This window comes from Hirundo rustica, chromosome W, assembly GCF_015227805.2.
Source record: "Hirundo rustica isolate bHirRus1 chromosome W, bHirRus1.pri.v3, whole genome shotgun sequence".
NCBI lineage: Eukaryota > Metazoa > Chordata > Aves > Passeriformes > Hirundinidae > Hirundo > Hirundo rustica.
Genome location: NC_053487.1, coordinates 19,565,707 through 19,583,135, shown reverse-complemented (window position 1 = coordinate 19,583,135; position 17,429 = coordinate 19,565,707). Strand labels below are relative to the sequence as shown.

Sequence of the window (17,429 nt, the reverse complement as noted above, 5' to 3'; positions counted from 1 at the left end):
AGGTTGGGGGGAGGAGGACAAGGACCTATCAAAAAGCAGGCTGGGATATTGGCAGCTAAGTTGACCAATGAGAACTGTCAGTGCGACTTTGGAAGGAACATTTAAAACTTATCTGCAGCTGACCACACTCTCTCTTGCTTCAGTGACTTGCCATGAGGTAACGGGGTGGGCCGGGCCGGGCCCGGCCCTGGTCGGGCTCTGCTGCCTCTCTGGGCGGCCGGGCCGGGCCTGGCCGGGGGTCTGGGGGCTGCTGCCTGCACGGGGAAAGCTTAGGCCAGCTGAGCCCCTTTCCCTTGCTTGCGGGCAGGGGAGAGGGGGAGCTGCAGCTTGGCAGTGACAGGGCCATGTGCTCAGACCACGGCAGAAGGGGCCAAAGCATGGCCCAGCTTAATCACTGCTGGCAGCGGAGAAAGCAAGCCTGCAGCTTCATAACAACTTTGAGCTGGACTGCCTTAGATGAGACCGAGGGGTGGAAAAAAGGACATTTGCCAGTTTCTTCTACCAGCTCGGCATGTGCACGTGGCTTTGCAAGCCCGGGCAAAAAATTTAACCCTTTCTTAGCAACACAGAACTTTTAAAGCACAATTCTTCTTTGAGAGAAAGAAGAAAGAAGAAAACAGAAGGTACATGGAACAGACACTGCATGAAGTCAGTTAGATGAGAAGTGAAAGAACTAATAATACTGGAATAGGATTGAAGAAGTGGACATTTTTACCAGACATTTCTAAAGTAAATTATTAAGAAATGAACTGTTCTTTGCAGCATTCTTAGTATTATTTCTGGGTTGAATGCTATTCTAATCAAAATTAAGGACTGGTGTAATAGAGATTTATTTGGGAACTTTGAAAACCCCCGCTCCTGGGTCGAGAAAGGAGGTCTCAGCCTTTTGAGACAAAGATAATTTTAGACTAGAAGAAGTATTCGTAAATAGTACCCCAGATACACTGAGAAGCTCTGTGGATAGAACATCACAGTCTGCGAAAACTCCGGGCGGCAGCAGATGTGTGACAGCACTGGACTATTTTGTCTTGTACCAAACATCTTCATGAAAGATCTTAGAAGGACTCTTCTGCTAAAATAATGTGTAGTTATGTCTAAGTAGTGAAACTGACTGAAAACCCTAAGTTGTGTTTTTCTATGTTGTTTAATAAGAAAGTTAATAGTTTGTAAGAGGAAAGAAGCGTGTTGTGTTTTTAAAGTTTCATTCTGTTTTAGTTTTTTTTTTTTTTTTATTCTTTTAGTGTGTGTTAATAAAACCATTTTTTGTTCATGTGAAAAATGCCAATCACTTGTTTTAAAATTTTAAAAGTTTAATAGTAAATAAGATGGTTATAAAAATAGAATTAGAGTAAAAATTGAACAATTTTAGAGTTAGGACAATACGAGACAATAAAAACAAAGTTACAGACGTCTGGGTGCCTCTCCCGAGCCACAAGCTCTGGAGAAGGACCTCTGCTAACAAAGGACTATCTCTTAAAAGCAATAGCCTGTTGAATATTCATATATTTCATACATGATGCATAAACTTTATTTAAACAAAGAACCGTCTCTGGTTAGTATCACTTTTTTCCTTTAATCTCTGTGGCATTCTCAAGGCTGAGAGGCAGGAGGAGTTGGTTTCTTCTGATAAGGAGGTAGGAAATTCTTTTTTTCTCTGAAGGATTTATGTTTTCCTGTGGTTGGCATACAAAAACTACACTTTAACTACAAAACTTCATTTACTATACTATCAAAATATTAATACAACACCAGCAATTAACACAACACAACACATATAGTAAATATCTTGCATAGAGCCATATAATATGCACTTTTCACAGTTCATTTTTAAGCTTAAGCCTGCTTTGTTTATTTTTCTCCTAATCTCTCCCTCCCACAAAAATATTAACACTAAAATCCCTACATTAATTAGTGTTTCTGCCTAGTTTTATTAAATTAAAACCACAGCAGAGAACAAGTGAGATGGGGAGTAAAATCTAAAGCAGAGTTTCCTATGCAACAGAGTTAAGCAACCAGCCAGCAATCAGGATTGGACAATCTTTATTTTTAAGATTTCAATGAATTTAAAATTTGCTGAAATTAAATTAGTTTACATTAAGGTGGAAGTTACATTTTCTCATGAAAAATCCAAACAGACCCAGCTAGAGGAGGTTACTCAGGGCCTCATCCAGTCACAATTTAATCATCTCCACATCAGAGATTCCACAGCTTTGCCAGCCTGTTCCATCATTTTATTCTCCTGATGGTAAAACTGAAAAAAATAATTCCTTTCCAGAGTTCCAACTTGTCTGGCTTCTCATCCTCCCACTGTCAGGAAGAGTTTGGCTCCATCCCTTCTTAACCTTCCAGTTTAGGAACTTGTGGAGAGCAATATCACCTTAACTTCATAGGACTTTTAAGTTTTGGGTTCTTCTCGAGGGGTTGGGAGGTGGTGTTTGTGTGCCCCACCTTGCCTGAAGATCTCCATTAGCATTCAGGAATCTAGAAATTGCTTTCTCTGAACAAAATGTTCTTGGTTATTGCTGGGGGCTCTAAACTTTGGGGCTGACAGCACAAGGTGATGCCGAACTATTGAAAGAATAATAAACCAGCAGCACAGTGTACCAATTAGATCAATTAGATTTCAAAATGTGATGGATGATAACCGTGCTGTGTGAAGAGATGGGAAGCTCTGACCTGGCTCCTGAGAGGGAAGCACACAAGACACTGAGCCTCCCTGACATTTGGGGCTCTGAGTGTGTTCAGCTCCACAGATCCCTGCTCTGGTTGCCTCTCTTGATCTTGTCAGTCGCCTTCTTGAAGCAGAATTCTTGATGGACTAATTACAAAGCTCCAGTTAGTTCACTAAGCACATTTTCCCCCCATAAATTAGCAATATGAGCACGGTCTCCTGTCTTTTCTGAGTTAGGCTCTGGCTTAGTTTTTACTGAATCAAGAACTCTTTGAAAATGGGGCATTTAAGTTTAAAAACTACTCCTGCTCATGCTTTTGATTTCAATACTTCTTTTATGTCACCTGCAATAAAAAGAGGTCATGTTAAATATTTCAAATACTGAATAGACAGAAGTTTTTATGCTGATGCTTGGTGTTGAACTCTGTTCAGTGAGAAAGCTGCTATTTATAGTGGTCTTGATATAGATTTGTTAAACTTGGATTTGCAAATGTTAATTGACCACAGTTCCTTCCAATGTGTTCAAATGTTATGGTCCTTAGAGCAAACCTATAATTTTAATTATCATGCAAATATCCTGTATTTGTTTCCTACAAATATTAATGACCCATTTTGCTCTTTTTTTTTCCCAGGGAATGTATATCAAATCAACATATGATGGACTACATGTAATCACAGGAACAACAGAAAATGTAAGCTTGCTTTATTTCAAAATACTTTCATCATGCTTACAATTATTATCTGTGTATCTGCAGTGCATTTTGTAATATGTAAGCTTGCTTTAAACCAAGCCACTTTTTATTATCTTTTTTCTTTTTTTATGTATATGTATCATATTACCTTTGTAAAGACTTAGAACCCTTGAAAATAGACATAGAAAAGCAGCTGTGTTGAAATTATTAATAACTAGCACTATAATAAAGGAAATTCTCAAACTTCTGCCCGCAGTGATTCCTCAAATACTCCTTTCTAACAACATTCTGACATTTTCTCTCTGGCACAAGTGGTTTCCTTTATATTCAATACATCATATTTTATGTTTTCTATCATTTATAGTAAATATACAGAAGAAATCAATTATAATTTTCATTGCAGCCCCAGAGGTATTAAAAAAACTGAACCAAAATCACAGAGAGTTTTTCAGCTCAAAGATCTGTGTGAGAGATCCCAGGGACACTAAAGAGCGTGAGAGGAACAACAGCACATCTTCTAAACATCCTCCTTGTTCCTTTGACTTATTAAAGAAATATGGGTATTGATCTAGTATCGATACCCAACTGTGACAGACAAAAACTCTCTAACAGTTTAAAGTTAGAAAGTGTATGTTTATTACGGCCAGGCAGCACGCGGGATAGTTCCCTAATTCGAACTGCGAAATTCACAGGTAATTACAAAGTCTTTTATTTACAAAAGTGTTGAATATCCAAAATACAAATGCATATTCATACCCCTGTCACCTCCCATTCCTCGCTTCATATGCTAATTGGCAAAAAGGCTATTAAGCATGCGTACTTTGTTTCTTAAAATGAGTCGGGGGTCTATTTTGGGGAGGGGTCACCCAAAATGAGGAAGTAAGATGAGTCTTCCTCGTCCTGACCTTTCTACCTTTTCAATGCATTCGTGACAAATGATTCCTTGGTAGAACTTACAGTTTCCTGTGTTCAATGGGTCCTTTAAGCAGGAAATCTGCAGCTATCTTATGTCCTATTTACCACATTTTGTTTTTCATTACAAGGACAACTACATAAACATAAACCTGACAAGAAATGAGTTACAAGATCCGGGGTAGCTTATCTAAGATCCGGCTTCTGTTAACTGCGAACAAAGATTACCTATCTACTTCAGCTAGTTCAGCAACTTATTATCTTAACTTTCCTAAAAATCCTTAGTTCCTCAAAATTAACGTCTCACCTTAACGTGCAGTTCATAATTACAAATTTGAAAAAATTGAATTGACTTCAACTGCTGCCATCCAATTACTGTGACAGACTTCATAACATGACCCTTCTGGTTTTCATCTTGTCTTTTAGTCCCACTACTCCCATTCAGGCTTGGGTCTGTTCAAAGCTCAGAGCTGGGCAAGTGATGAGTTGAGATTTTATACAGCTGATATTGAAATTATGGATTGCTGATGCTCAAGGAACACAAAATGAGCTCTCTGAGATGTAAATCCTGGCTGGCAAGTGCCAGTGCTCTGCTGGCCCATATGGGTGAGCTCCATGTGGGATATTTTAATTGATTTAGATACATTGAGTAGTATTTATATGGGTTTTGTCAGTGCAAACCCATGGAAAGCCAGATGATTTGTGTCACAATTTGGGAAGACAATTCTAATGCAAATTAAACTTGAAATTTGTTTGTTTATATTGTCACCATTGGCAGCATTTAGAAGTCTAAAAATAACTATATGTGTATCTTGGGTCCTAAAAATTATGACTGATCCATCTTGATTATGTTAGAGAGATTATGTTCGTAGATTGAATTACTCATGCTGTAAGTAATCCACTTTTTTACTGTAATTCTAATTATTTTCAGAAATATAATGCGGTATTGTCCTGGTTTAGGGCAAATTTGGGAGAAAACCCCTGAATAGGATCCCTCCGGGGAGCAAACCCAAATGGCCCCTCCCTCCAACCCGTCCAGCAAAAAACTTCCTTGGAGAAAAGTGGAAAAAACTATTTTACTTAACAAACAATGTGCATACAAGTATAAAGAATGAATAATATGAAACAATAAAACCTCTCGTTCTGGAGTGAGATGGCAAATTGAGAAAGTTCTTGCCGTGGGTGTAGCTCAGCTCTCTCTCAGTCTTTTATCAGTCCCAGTCCAGGCCCCGGTGGGCCGCAGGTGCAGCCCCCAGTGATCCCCTGGGTTTTTTCAGTCCAGAGCAGGTTTAAACAGTTCCAAGAAAAAAGGGGAAAAAACCAGTCCAGGGAACTTCTCTGCCCTAGCTAGCTGAAACTAACTAAAAGCAAAAAAAAGATCTCTGTCCTGCAGTCTCTCCAAGCCTCCGCCGAACACCTGGTCCAAAGAAGAATGTGGAGGAGTCAGGCAGTTTTCTCAAAACAAACTCCGTGCTTCTCCTTGCTCTTAGAACCAGTCTTAAAGGCACAGAACTCAATATACAGCACAAACAGAACAGACGATTGGGGATACAAGCATCATAAAGTCACCCTAGGACAAGTTTGTAGGGGAAATATTGATCTATTTTCAATTGAAATTCACAGGAAAAATTACTAAATTACCAGCCATTAGATTTTTTTTTTTTTTTTACTATCAAAGCTTTTTTTGCTATGACACCATGTTGGGGGTTAGGTTTGTTCCTTTTTGTCTTAAAAAAATTTTTCTCCATAAGTTACTAGGAAGCAAAGTGCTGGTACTTAGAGGGTACTTGACTAACACAAAAGATGTGGCTGGGAGGGAGACGATCACACAAAGTTTGGGGGAGGGAAAAGAACAGGGATGAGGGACCTGAGGGTTCTTCTTGCTCTCAGCATCGGAGAGGACGGTCAGGCTGCTGCTTGCTGCAGGAGGAGTCCACTTTCAACAGGAAGTCCGGTCCTGGGAATTCTACCATCATCTGCTTGTGTGCCCAGGAATTCGGAGCCCCTTTGCCTGCCCTGCTGGAGCTGGGCCAGCCCCGTCCAGCCTTTGCAGCTTCTTCAGCATTGCTCACTTCGCCGGGACACCCCCCCCGACTGCTGGGGACATCCTGCCTTTCCAGCCACCAACCCAGGAGTTTCCACCGTTCCAGCTTGGTGCTCTCAGGGTCCCAAGAGATCAGACTGCCCCGGGCTTTGTGAAACAAAGCCCCTCGAGGTTCCTGGTTGTGATATATGTCCTAAAGTTAATTCGTGTTAAAAGATATAAAATGTAATACCATCCCTATAAGTATAAGTTTTGTTTTAATCCAATATGCTATGAGTTAACTCAGAAGAAAGTAGCTCAGTAAAGGTACAGGAATTTCTCTTGCCTGAAAAGACAGGGGAGGGACACGAGACAAAACATGATTAGAATTACCAGAAAGGGAGACACAAACATGCCTCTGCTGGGAATCATTAAAAAGGAATGTAATATATGTCCTAAAGTTAATTCATGTTAATAGAATATAAAATGTAATACAAACTATATAAGTTCTGTATAAACTAGCATGTCGGAAGTTTTGTTTAAAATAGCATTTTGTGAGTTAACTCAGGGGAAGGTGGCTTAATAAAATACAAGAATTTCTCTAGCCTAAAAAGGCATGGGAGGGACACAGGGAAAGCTTGATTGGAATTACCAGAAAGGAGGACAGAAAACTGTCACTGCCAGGAATCATTGAAAAGAAACAAAAGGCAACGGAAAACGGGGATGATAGCCCGGAGGACCCGATGATTGTATCAGATCCGTATCTAGATGGTCTCCGTCTGGAATTAACATCTCCACACCACACCTGGACCTGACCATTAACAGCATTGTCCTCCTCCGCTGATCCATTCAGACTCTTAGAACTGAAACCTGCATGTTTAATGAAGATGCCTCAGAGGGAGGACTGTCGACATCCCGAGCCTCTCTCCACGATCCAGTGTATAAAAAGAGACTGCTGCAAACCAAAAGTGTGAACTTGGGGGGTAACAAACTGACAGAGTGTGTTACCATTGTTCACCCAGCGGCGACCCCGGGGTCGACGCTGTCCTTTTAATTGTGGCTGTCCGAGACTGTCATTCTGTCTCACAATAAAAATTCCAAATTTTGATTTATCTAATTTAGTCCATTTTATTTATAACAATTCTGGTGACCCTGACGTGATTGGAGTGATACCGGGACCCCCGCCAAACCCCTGTCTCTGACCAGGAGGCGCCCTGCTGAATTCAGCAGCCTGGCGGAGCTGGGAAAGCCAGGTGGAACCGATCAACCACACGACGGACTAAAACAGCTAAAAGCCACACTTAAAAGGGAGATAGACGAGGTCAGAGCTCTTGGGGAACTCGGGGAGGTTTTGGGGAGCAGAACCTCCAGAGCTGCAGCGAAGAAAATCTACTCGTAAAAGTCTACGTGCATGAAGAATCCACGCAGGAAAAGGATCGTAAGTATTGCATGGTTGAGTGGGGGTGACCAAGCGTGTGAAGTGAGACGTGATTTTATCACGAAGCGAGTGGGACCCCAAAACTGCAGTTCCACTTCCCCGCGAGGGGTGTGGTCGGTTGCGGGGGAAGCGAAAGTTTCGGGGGTAAAAACGCACCTCACACGTCAAACCTTGAAAACTCGGGGAGTTTTCGGAGAGGGGATCGGTCACAGGAAGGCTGAAATGGAAGGGTACGTCCCTAAAGAGTTCCGGGGACTGGTAAACCTTTCAGCCTGGGACCAGGAACGGTCCAAGGGAGGGAGTAAGGAGAAAGGAGAGCTCACAATCACCAGGGAAAACCCCGAGGGGGAGCGATCACCCTTAAAGGGCCAGTATCTGGTAGACCCACACCATGGGGCAAACAAAGAGTAAAAATAGTAAAAAGGCTTCAAGGAAAGCCAAACAGGGAACCGGTAAAGGAGTCCCTGAAATCCCGATTGAAAGTCCGTTAGGATGGATGTTGGAACATTGGGACGAGTGCCCTATAAGGAAAAGAAGTCTAAGAAACAAATGATACACTACTGTATCGAAATATGAGGGAGAGTAAAAGTACGGGATCATGTAATATAGCCTGTCTTTAGAAGATTTGAGAAATGGATTTGTACAGCTTTACTGAATTATGTAAAGGAGGGAGGAAGTAAAGAGAAACATGAATATGCACAAATTTGAGGAAAAATCGATGCTAGATTTCTGCCAGTGAAACTAAGGGGTCCTAGGACCGCCTCGGGTGATAGGTGGGAACCTTTAGATAACATTCCCCCACCTTACCTTGTACCTTCACCCCCTCCCCTTCCAAACCAGAGAAATCCGCGGGACCCCGTAGGAGCGGGGTTCCTCTCGAGACGGGGGACCCCCGGCCCCGTGCCATTGCCCTCCGCCCCTCCCTTAGAGTCGCAGCCCCCACGGGCAGTGGCTCCGTTCCCACCGGCCGGACTCCCTCCTCCGATAGAGCCCGTGCCAGCTCCCCGACCGCTCTGGAGAGTGCCGCGGGCTCCCCAGACCCCTACCCCGCTCCTCGATCCCCAGCCGCTTGAGTTAGACTTGGCGGCGTTCCTCAGCCCGGCAGCCCCCGCTCCGCCGGTTTCGTTGGAGGCTAGGCACACTCCACCCGCTGGGAGGACTAGGAAACAGGTGGAAGAATTGAGCAAAGTAGAGAGTGGGGGATAAGAGGAGACAGAAGGCACGGGCTGGGGTGCTAGTAGCGTCCGGGAGAGAGGCCCGGGAACGGGGAAAAAGGGTGTCCCCAAAACGCAGAAAAACCCTGAGGAGGGAACCCTCAAAAGGACTAGTCCGTCCGCTAAAAAAGGCCCCTAAGAATCAGGAAGAAAGACCAAAGTGTTCCTATTGTAAGAAAAAGGAGCACACAAAAGAGAGATTGCAAGAAAAGAATACAAGAAGCTGATTATAACCTGTTAGGCAGAAGTCTGATAGTTGCCTTAAGAATTAACTTAATCGTGAGAAATTCTCAATTAGTAGTCAGTATCTGTAAACTAATCTGTGAAGACGAGGAGAAAATTAACGCCGAAGTGTAGCATACAGAAAAAGAAGCCGGGAAGTTAAACATAGATCCAATTTCAGTTAAGGTCGAGAGACCTAAGTGTAATAGACTATGAACACGAAGAAAAGTTCCAATAGGAATTTATTACATTGCAGCAAGCAAAGCAAAGGCAAATACAGCGCTGGACGGCAGGGGAAGTCTCGCTCCACCAACTGCCGTGAATTGGTAGATTTTTCAGTCTTGCTTTTATCTTGCTTCTTTCCTCCGATGATGTATGTGTGACGTGTTGCTGGGAGGGTCTCTTTCTGTCCCTCGGTGGTCGCAGAGATGAAGGCTGTAGTTGTCCTCTTCCTTATATGGTAACTAAGCTGGAATTCCTGAAACTTAAAGCTGATTAAGCAAGTAGAGAGAGAGAAAAGAAATTGGGCAAGGGTATGTTTGCCTATAAGCTTAGATAGTAACATAGTAACTTCCTGTTATCTTGAGTTATTTGATCTCCAGTGAACAAAAAATAGTTAATGTTTATTACATAAGGACCCCATGGGGTGAAGCACTGTCCTGTTCCCCTAGAGGGGAGACGGGGACTGAAGCCTGTAGTGGATGACCTAGTGAGAAAGAGAATTTCAAAGCCATGTGTGTCCTGATGTGGTGGCCCGGTGCTGTCCGTGAGAGGGACAGACCAGAGTTACAGACTAGTGCAGGATCTGAAAGCAGTAAATGGGAGAGCTGACTCAGTAGCAAGCCCATGCATGCTTCTGAGCGGAGTCTCCCCAAAAGATACATAGTATAGAGTAATTAACTTAAAGGATGCATTTTAGACCTGCCCTTTAGCCAAGGCAGTCGCGATTTTTTTGCATTTCAATAGGAAGACCCTGAAACAAATTGTAAGCAACAGTTGAGATGGGCCACCCTGCCTCAGGGCTTTTGTAAATTCTCCCAACTTATTTGGGCAAGCTTTAGAGCAATTGATAAGTCAGTTTTCCCCTTAAAAAGAGACAAAAATCCTGCAATATGTAGATGACTTATTAGTTGCAGGAGAAACAGAGAAAGATATAGTGAAAAAGTTCCTGTATGAGAAATTAACCACAGAAAAAGTAAAGTAGACTGAGCATGATGATAAGAGTTTGCAGCGATTAAAAGAAGCTTTAATAGCAGCCCCTATTTTGAGCCCACCGAATGTAAATAAAAAGTTCCAACTATTCATTGATATAAACAATCATACAGCACATAGGGTTCTCACACAGGATTGGGCAGGAAATAAGAAACCTGTGGGTTATCTTTCAAAATTATTAGACCCCGTAAGCCGGGGTTGGCCCACCTGTTTGCAAGCTATAGTAGCAGTTGCACTGTTAGTAGAAGAAGCCAAGAAGATCACTTTTGAGGCTCCCCTAGTAATCTACACTCCGCACCATGTCAGAACTATTTTGCAGCAGAAGGCAGAAAAATAGCTCACAGATGCTAGACTTTTGAAATACGAAGCCATTCTCATTCATGCCCCTGAATTAGAGTTAAGAACAACAAAGGCTAATAATCCGGCAGAGTTTCTTTTTAGAGAAGCCCACCCATAATTTGCTCGGACTTAATAGAATAGCAAACAAAAGTAAGGGCAGATCTTAAAGATAAAGAGTTAGAAGAAGGAGAGAAGTAGTTTGTAGATAGCTCAGCTAGAATCGTAGAAAGAAAAAGAAGGTCAGGCTATGCTATTATAAATGGGAAAACGGGGGAAGTGATAAAATCAGGGCCACTAAGTGCATCTTGGTCAGCCCAGGCTTGTGAATTGTATGCAGTCTTGCAGGCTTTAAGGGAGCTGCATGAAAAAGTGAGAACTATTTTTTTACTGATTCTAAATATGCCTTTGGAGTAGTACACACCTTTAGAAAATAAGGGAAAAAAAAGAAGATTAATAAATACTCGAAGAAAAGTCTAGTGCATGAGAATTTAAACAAAAATGTCATGGGTGAAGTGCCTTCCTTAGCTCTCCTAAATATTAGGACTCAACCCCATTCAGGTTCTAGTTTATCCCCTTTTGAAATGCTATATGGAATGCCATATGAGCATGGAATGCCGGTTGGACACCCCCAAATAGAAGATTGCCAGATCCAGTCTTATCTTGTTTTAATTAATAAAAATTTACAAGAGCTCTGAAAACGCGGACTAATAGCACAAAGCACACCTCTAGGATTCGCTATTCACAAAATTCAACCGGGGGACCAGGTGCTGATCAAAACGTAGAAAGAGGCCCCATTGTCACCGCACTGGGAGGGACCTTTTCTCGTCTTCCTCACCACTGACACGGCCGTGAGAACAGCAGAAAAAGGCTGGACCCACTCATCTCGAGTAAAAAGAATTGAATGGCAAAGCAGCTCTCCGCAGTGGAAAGTCACCTCAGCTCCGGGAGATTTAAAGCTGAAGATCCATCGGGAAACCTAATGACCAGCGCTTATCGGATAAGTTGTAACCAAGCAGGATGTCCCTGCCATCCATTTATTCATTTTAAGTGTGGGTATTGTAAACAGATTTGGGTGACTCATTGTTACCGGGGAGCCAGGCCTTGGAGTTTATGTGAACATTGCTTAAAAGAGGAGAACAGGCTCACAAATCTCTTCCTATACATTGCCACAGAATCGGGTCTTTTTGAATTAGATTCTCCTGAGTGGTTCCATTATTACACGAACGGGATAAGGGAAAGACTAAATAAAAGGGCGGAGCCACTCGTGATTGAGTGTAGGAGAACAGTGAAAATACCCTGTTTAGCTGACCAAGTGAAAATAGCCAAGTGGGAACAATACAAAAGGCAATACGGTCAAAGGAGCACCTGTAGGGGCACGGAAGAATATCCCTGCTGCCAAGAAGATGGTTTACCCCGCCGCTGGTGGCACCCCAACGGGTGAAGGGTTGAGCAGAGGGATGCGCCTATGGGTAACCCTGGTGATCCTGAGCCTAGCCGTGTACCCCACGAATGGCCTCCCCAACCCCAAAGAGAGAACGGGGAAGGGAACTAACCCACCGGAGGTTCACTCAGAACCTACCTGGGACCATGTCTTAAAATCCAGGGTACGAGTAGACTGGTCTACATTGCGAGGGGAAGGGGGCTGCAAATTGAATAGCGGGGTTCAAATGAACAAAACCAATAACCCGATGGCAACGTCTAAGAAAAGAAGAGAGTTAAATAGCTTACCTTTAATTCCCACTTGTAAGGAATGTAATAAAACTGTATGGATTGGGAGAAAAAGAGAAAGTACTTTTGTAGGATACTTACAAGTTAACCAATTGCGTTATGATAAAAAAAAAAAAATTAGAAATGTGTACCCTTAATGAAAAAACATATTGAGTGAAGCAGAACAGGAAACTTCAGACAACTTCCTTAAGCAGAAGACCTATATTACTGGATTTGTGGAGTGACAATGATGAAAGGGTATGTTTGAAACTAGAGAAGGTGTTCTGTTTTTCTAAAGATGAAGAAGAGTTAGACCCAGAGAACAAGATACAAAAAGTAGCCTTAGAGCTCAAAAGCAGGGATTAAAAGCAAAAAGAAAAAGGATAGAGCAAGAAAAGATGAAGTCACTTAGCAAGCAATATGAGGAATTAGAAAAACAATCTAGTGATTAGAGCTTATCTGCCTCCAGCAAAAACCTCTTCCTGAATTTAGTGCAAGAAATTACTACAGAATTAAGGCTAACTAACTGCTGGATCTGTAGAAGATTGAGATCAGCAGAAAGATAGCCCTGAAAAGGTGAAAGTTTAGCCCCTGAGCAACTACTAAGGTGAGATAACAAAATCCTAAAAACAATGACTCAGCCAGAGGGATAGACACTAGATGAACAAGTAATAAGGACGATTTGTATTAGCAGAGAAGGAAATGCATACAGTAAGATACTAAGTTACACTCCATGTCTAAAAAGTAAGATTCTTTATCCTGTGTTCTGTAGCTGGATTAATCTTCTTGCCTTGTCTGATACCCTGTCTAATTAGACTAATTCATACAGTAGTCCAGAGAATGCAAGTGGCAGCACTTCCTATGGACCCTGAATTGGCCTCAGGGGGTTTAAATAAAAACAATTCCATCTCAAAAATCATGAAACTGAATGAGAAAAAGAGTAAGGCTGCTCAAGTGCTAGAAAAATTTGAAGCTCAAATACAGGAAGAGAGCATAGAAAAAAAAAAAAAAAAAAAAAAAAAAAAGCCTATTAGAATGAGGCAGCTGGAGAAATACTACCAGAATAGTCAAATGGTTAAGAGGCTTTTTTATCTTGATAGAGAAAAAAGACTATAACCAGAACACGAATTAAATTGGTGAATTTAGAAGAGGGGGGATTGTGATATATGTCCTAAAGTTAATTCGTGTTAAAAGATATAAAATGTAATACCATCCCTATAAGTATAAGTTTTGTTTTAATCCAATATGCTATGAGTTAACTCAGAAGAAAGTAGCTCAGTAAAGGTACAGGAATTTCTCTTGCCTGAAAAGACAGGGGAGGGACACGAGACAAAACATGATTAGAATTACCAGAAAGGGAGACACAAACATGCCTCTGCTGGGAATCATTAAAAAGGAATGTAATATATGTCCTAAAGTTAATTCGTGTTAATAGAATATAAAATGTAATACAAACTATATAAGTTCTGTATAAACTATCATGTTGGAAGTTAAGTTTTGTTTAAAATAGCATTTTGTGAGTTAACTCAGGGGAAGGTGGCTTAATAAAATACAAGAATTTCTCTAGCCTAAAAAGGCATGGGAGGGACACGAGGAAAGCTTGATTAGAATTACCAGAAAGGAGGACAGAAAACTGTCACTGCCAGGAATCATTGAAAAGAAACAAAAGGCAACGGAAAATGGGGATGATAGCCCGGAGGACCCGATGATTGTATCAGATCCGTATCTAGATGGTCTCCGTCTGGAATTAACATCTCCACACCACACCTGGACCCGACCATTAACAGCATTGTCCTCCTCCGCTGATCCATTCAGACTCTTAGAACTGAAACCTGCATGTTTAATGAAGATGCCTCAGAGGGAGGACTGTCGACATCCCGAGCCTCTCTCCGCGATCCAGTGTATAAAAAGAGACTGCTGCAAACCAAAAGTGTGAACTTGGGGGGTAACAAACTGACAGAGTGTGTTACCATTGTTCACCCAGCAGCGACCCCGGGCTCGACGCTGTCCTTTTAATTGTGGCTGTCCGAGACTGTCATTCTGTCTCACAATAAGAAGTCCAAATTTTGATTTATCTAATTTAGTCCATTTTATTTATAACACTGGTTCTGTTTATTATTAATGCTGTAGTTGTTGTTTGTTTGCCTTGTTATACTTACTAGTAAAGAACTGTTATTCCTTTCCCCATAGCTCTGACTGAAAAGCCTCTTTAATCTTCTAAATTATAATAACTTGGAGGGAAGGGATTGGAATTCCCTGGAGGCCCCGACCCTCCCTCCCTAGCAGATACCTGTCTTTCAAACCAAGACACACCACCAGAAGTTGCTTTTTTTGGTTTTGCTAAAAGTGTAATCACATGTGCAGATAAACCAGCTTCAAAGACCTTTAACTTCTGGTGTTTCAGCAATTTGATTTTTCATTCCTTTTGAAGGGATAATTGACCTCAGAGTCAGTGTTTAATTAGCTCAGCCTCATCCAAGTCAGGAAAGCCGCTAAAAAGAGAAAGAACCAGGCCTTTGCTTTTCCGAGTAACTCAGCTGAAGTTAAACATTATTGTAATAAATACGATAGACCAAATTCTATAAATCAAAATTTTAGAATTTTATTGAGACAAAATGACAGTCTCGGACAGCCACAATTAAAAGGACAGCGTCGAGCCCGGGATCGGCGCTGGGTGAACGCGGTAACACACTCAGTCAGTATGTCACCCCCCAAGTTCACATTTCTGGCTTGGAGCAGTCTCTTTTTATACACTGGATCGCTGAGAGAAATTCAGGACTCCGAGGTTCCCTCTTCCGAGGCAGCCGCATTAGATATTCATGTTTGGGTTCTGGTGTTTTGAATGGATTCTCCCGGGAAGACAATGTCTTTGATTGTTGTGTCCAGGTACTGTGTGGAGATGTTAATGTCGGGAGGAGACGGATGAGATATCGATCTGATGTAATCATTTGGTTCTCCGGGTTCTCCATCTCCCTTTTCCGTTGTCTTTGTTTTCCTTTTAACGATTCCCGGCAGAGGTATCCTCGTGTCCCTTTTCCTGTAATTCTTAGCATAGTTTCTTGTGTCCCTCCTGTGTAATTTCTGGCAAAAAAAATTCCTTGTACCCCTCTCCGTGCACCTTTTGTCTCAGTTAACCCTTAGTATACTTGATTAGAAATAAAACTTATATTTATAGGGGGTGAATTACATCTTATATCTTTTAACACGAATTAACTTTAGGACATATATCACAATTATGAATGGCGGTGTTTACTGCAGTTTCCTGTTTACCTCTCATGCCCCATTTAAAGCCAAAGAATTTGTTAAAGTCACATTGAATTCCAGGAATATTTCTGCTACATTTTCTCCTGGGCTGCCAAAATTCCGCAAGTTTCCACCAAAAGGAGAAAGTGGCTCTGGAGCCAGGTGGTTCTTCACATCATCCACATGAAATGTGGGGGTAAAATCCTGCCTGTTGTAGTGCAGAAGGACTCAGGGGCAGGAGGTGAGGTCTGACTGCTCTGCCTAGGGTTTAGCCCAGGAGTGACCAAAGCTCTGTTAGAGATCAGGCAGGTGAGGGGCTGGAATGAGGCTGGTGTTGGGCAGAGAAAGGCTGGGAATGAAAAACTAGAAGTGGGCAAAAAAGGTCAAAGCTGTGCTTGGAATAGCCCAATCCCACTGGAAATCTCAGTGTCCAGTAGTGGCTGTTTGCCCTGTTGGCTGATTGGGCAATAAATATCATTTCCTGCTCTCAGAGCACTGCATGGCTCTGGCAGCAGGGGCTGACCCTTGGGGGCCACTTGGCCCCTCAGAGATGAGTCTCTCTGTCATTTAACTCAGAAATAATTGCAGTCATTTCCTCGTACATGGCAATTTGGGTTTTTCTTGTATTGCCTCCTCTTCTCTTTGTTCCTTTTATTTGTTTGCCTTATGTTTTAATCTCCATTCACAAAAGGAAGGAGTGGGATTTTTGGTTGAAGACAGTGCAGCTGAGGGGCTCTTGCCTGCAGTGAGGTCATGACCATATACTTCTACACATCACTTTCAGTTCAGATAAATCCTTTCTTCCTTTGCATTTGACACGTGGCTCATGTGTTTATTGTGTTTAACAATTTATGTTTTAGGCTGGCTTCAAGAGATATCCAGGAACTCAGCTACATTTTGGTAGCAGCTGTTTCTCTGCAGCTCTTCAGCAGGATTAGAGTCAGGCCACTCCCTCTAGCTGCAAGTGGCTCCTTTTGTGCTTTTCTTAGGAGTCTGTTTGCTTGGCAGGGAACTTGAACTGTTTCTGGAGGATTCTTTTGCTTTAAAAGTTTCAGCACTGTTTGACAAGGGCCAATCAGTCCTCTCCTCTCTCTGACCCTGTATCGCACAAGTCAAGTAAACTTCCCACCTTGTCTAAGTCTCCTGGCTGAACAGTCAACTTCCACTGGGATTTATTTTCCAAGGTGATGTCTCAGCTCTTTAATTCTTTGTGAGGTTTTTTTTCTCCTGAATGCCAGGTTGGTGTGCTGTGTGTCAATAGAACACTCTCATTAGCCAGTGCAAACAATTTGCCTTGAATTCTCAGCTGTCTACTCCTGAGCCTGCTGATCTTCTGAATGCCCCTGATTTCTCTCACAGATTTAACATTTCATCAAAGCATCTAAAAATTATTTGTAAAACAGTAGTTGGCCATGTTTGAATGGCTCCTCAATGGGTTTTAATCCACTCCATGTGCTCAGAACAAGCTATATTTAGGATAAGGGAGTTTATCAGCTCCAGGATCAGGAAATTAAGTGAATAGTCTGTGTACGTAAAATCTCCTGAAGCGCAAGTGCCTCACATCCATTTGTAAATTACAACATTCTGTGTTCAAATAGTTCATTTAGCCCTGTCTTGGAGGTGCTGGAGCTGTATTTGAAGACATAAATACCCTGTGTGTGCAGAGTATCTTCAGTTCCCTTCAGCAGTAACACTGCTCTGTAGAGGACTGAGCCCTGATTTCTGTCCCACACGTGGCTGCTCCAGCCCTGTCCCA

The 17,429-nt window shown here is 42.1% G+C and overlaps 2 protein-coding genes across 4 annotated transcripts in view; one reads left to right on the top strand and one right to left on the bottom strand.

Moving 5' to 3' along the window:
* The window catches only part of LOC120764805 (uncharacterized), a 195,059-nt gene that overhangs the window by 19,768 nt on the left and 157,862 nt on the right, over positions 1 to 17,429 (bottom strand). The gene's annotated exons all lie outside the window — the stretch shown is intronic.
* The window catches only part of LOC120764804 (connector enhancer of kinase suppressor of ras 2-like), a 362,406-nt gene that overhangs the window by 233,198 nt on the left and 111,779 nt on the right, over positions 1 to 17,429 (top strand). For all 3 annotated transcript variants that reach the window (XM_040088836.2, XM_040088834.2, XM_040088833.2), the window contains one exon: positions 3,304 to 3,363. In XM_040088836.2, coding sequence (XP_039944770.1) covers positions 3,304 to 3,363 — 60 coding nt within the window. The remainder of the gene's footprint in view (positions 1 to 3,303; positions 3,364 to 17,429) is intronic.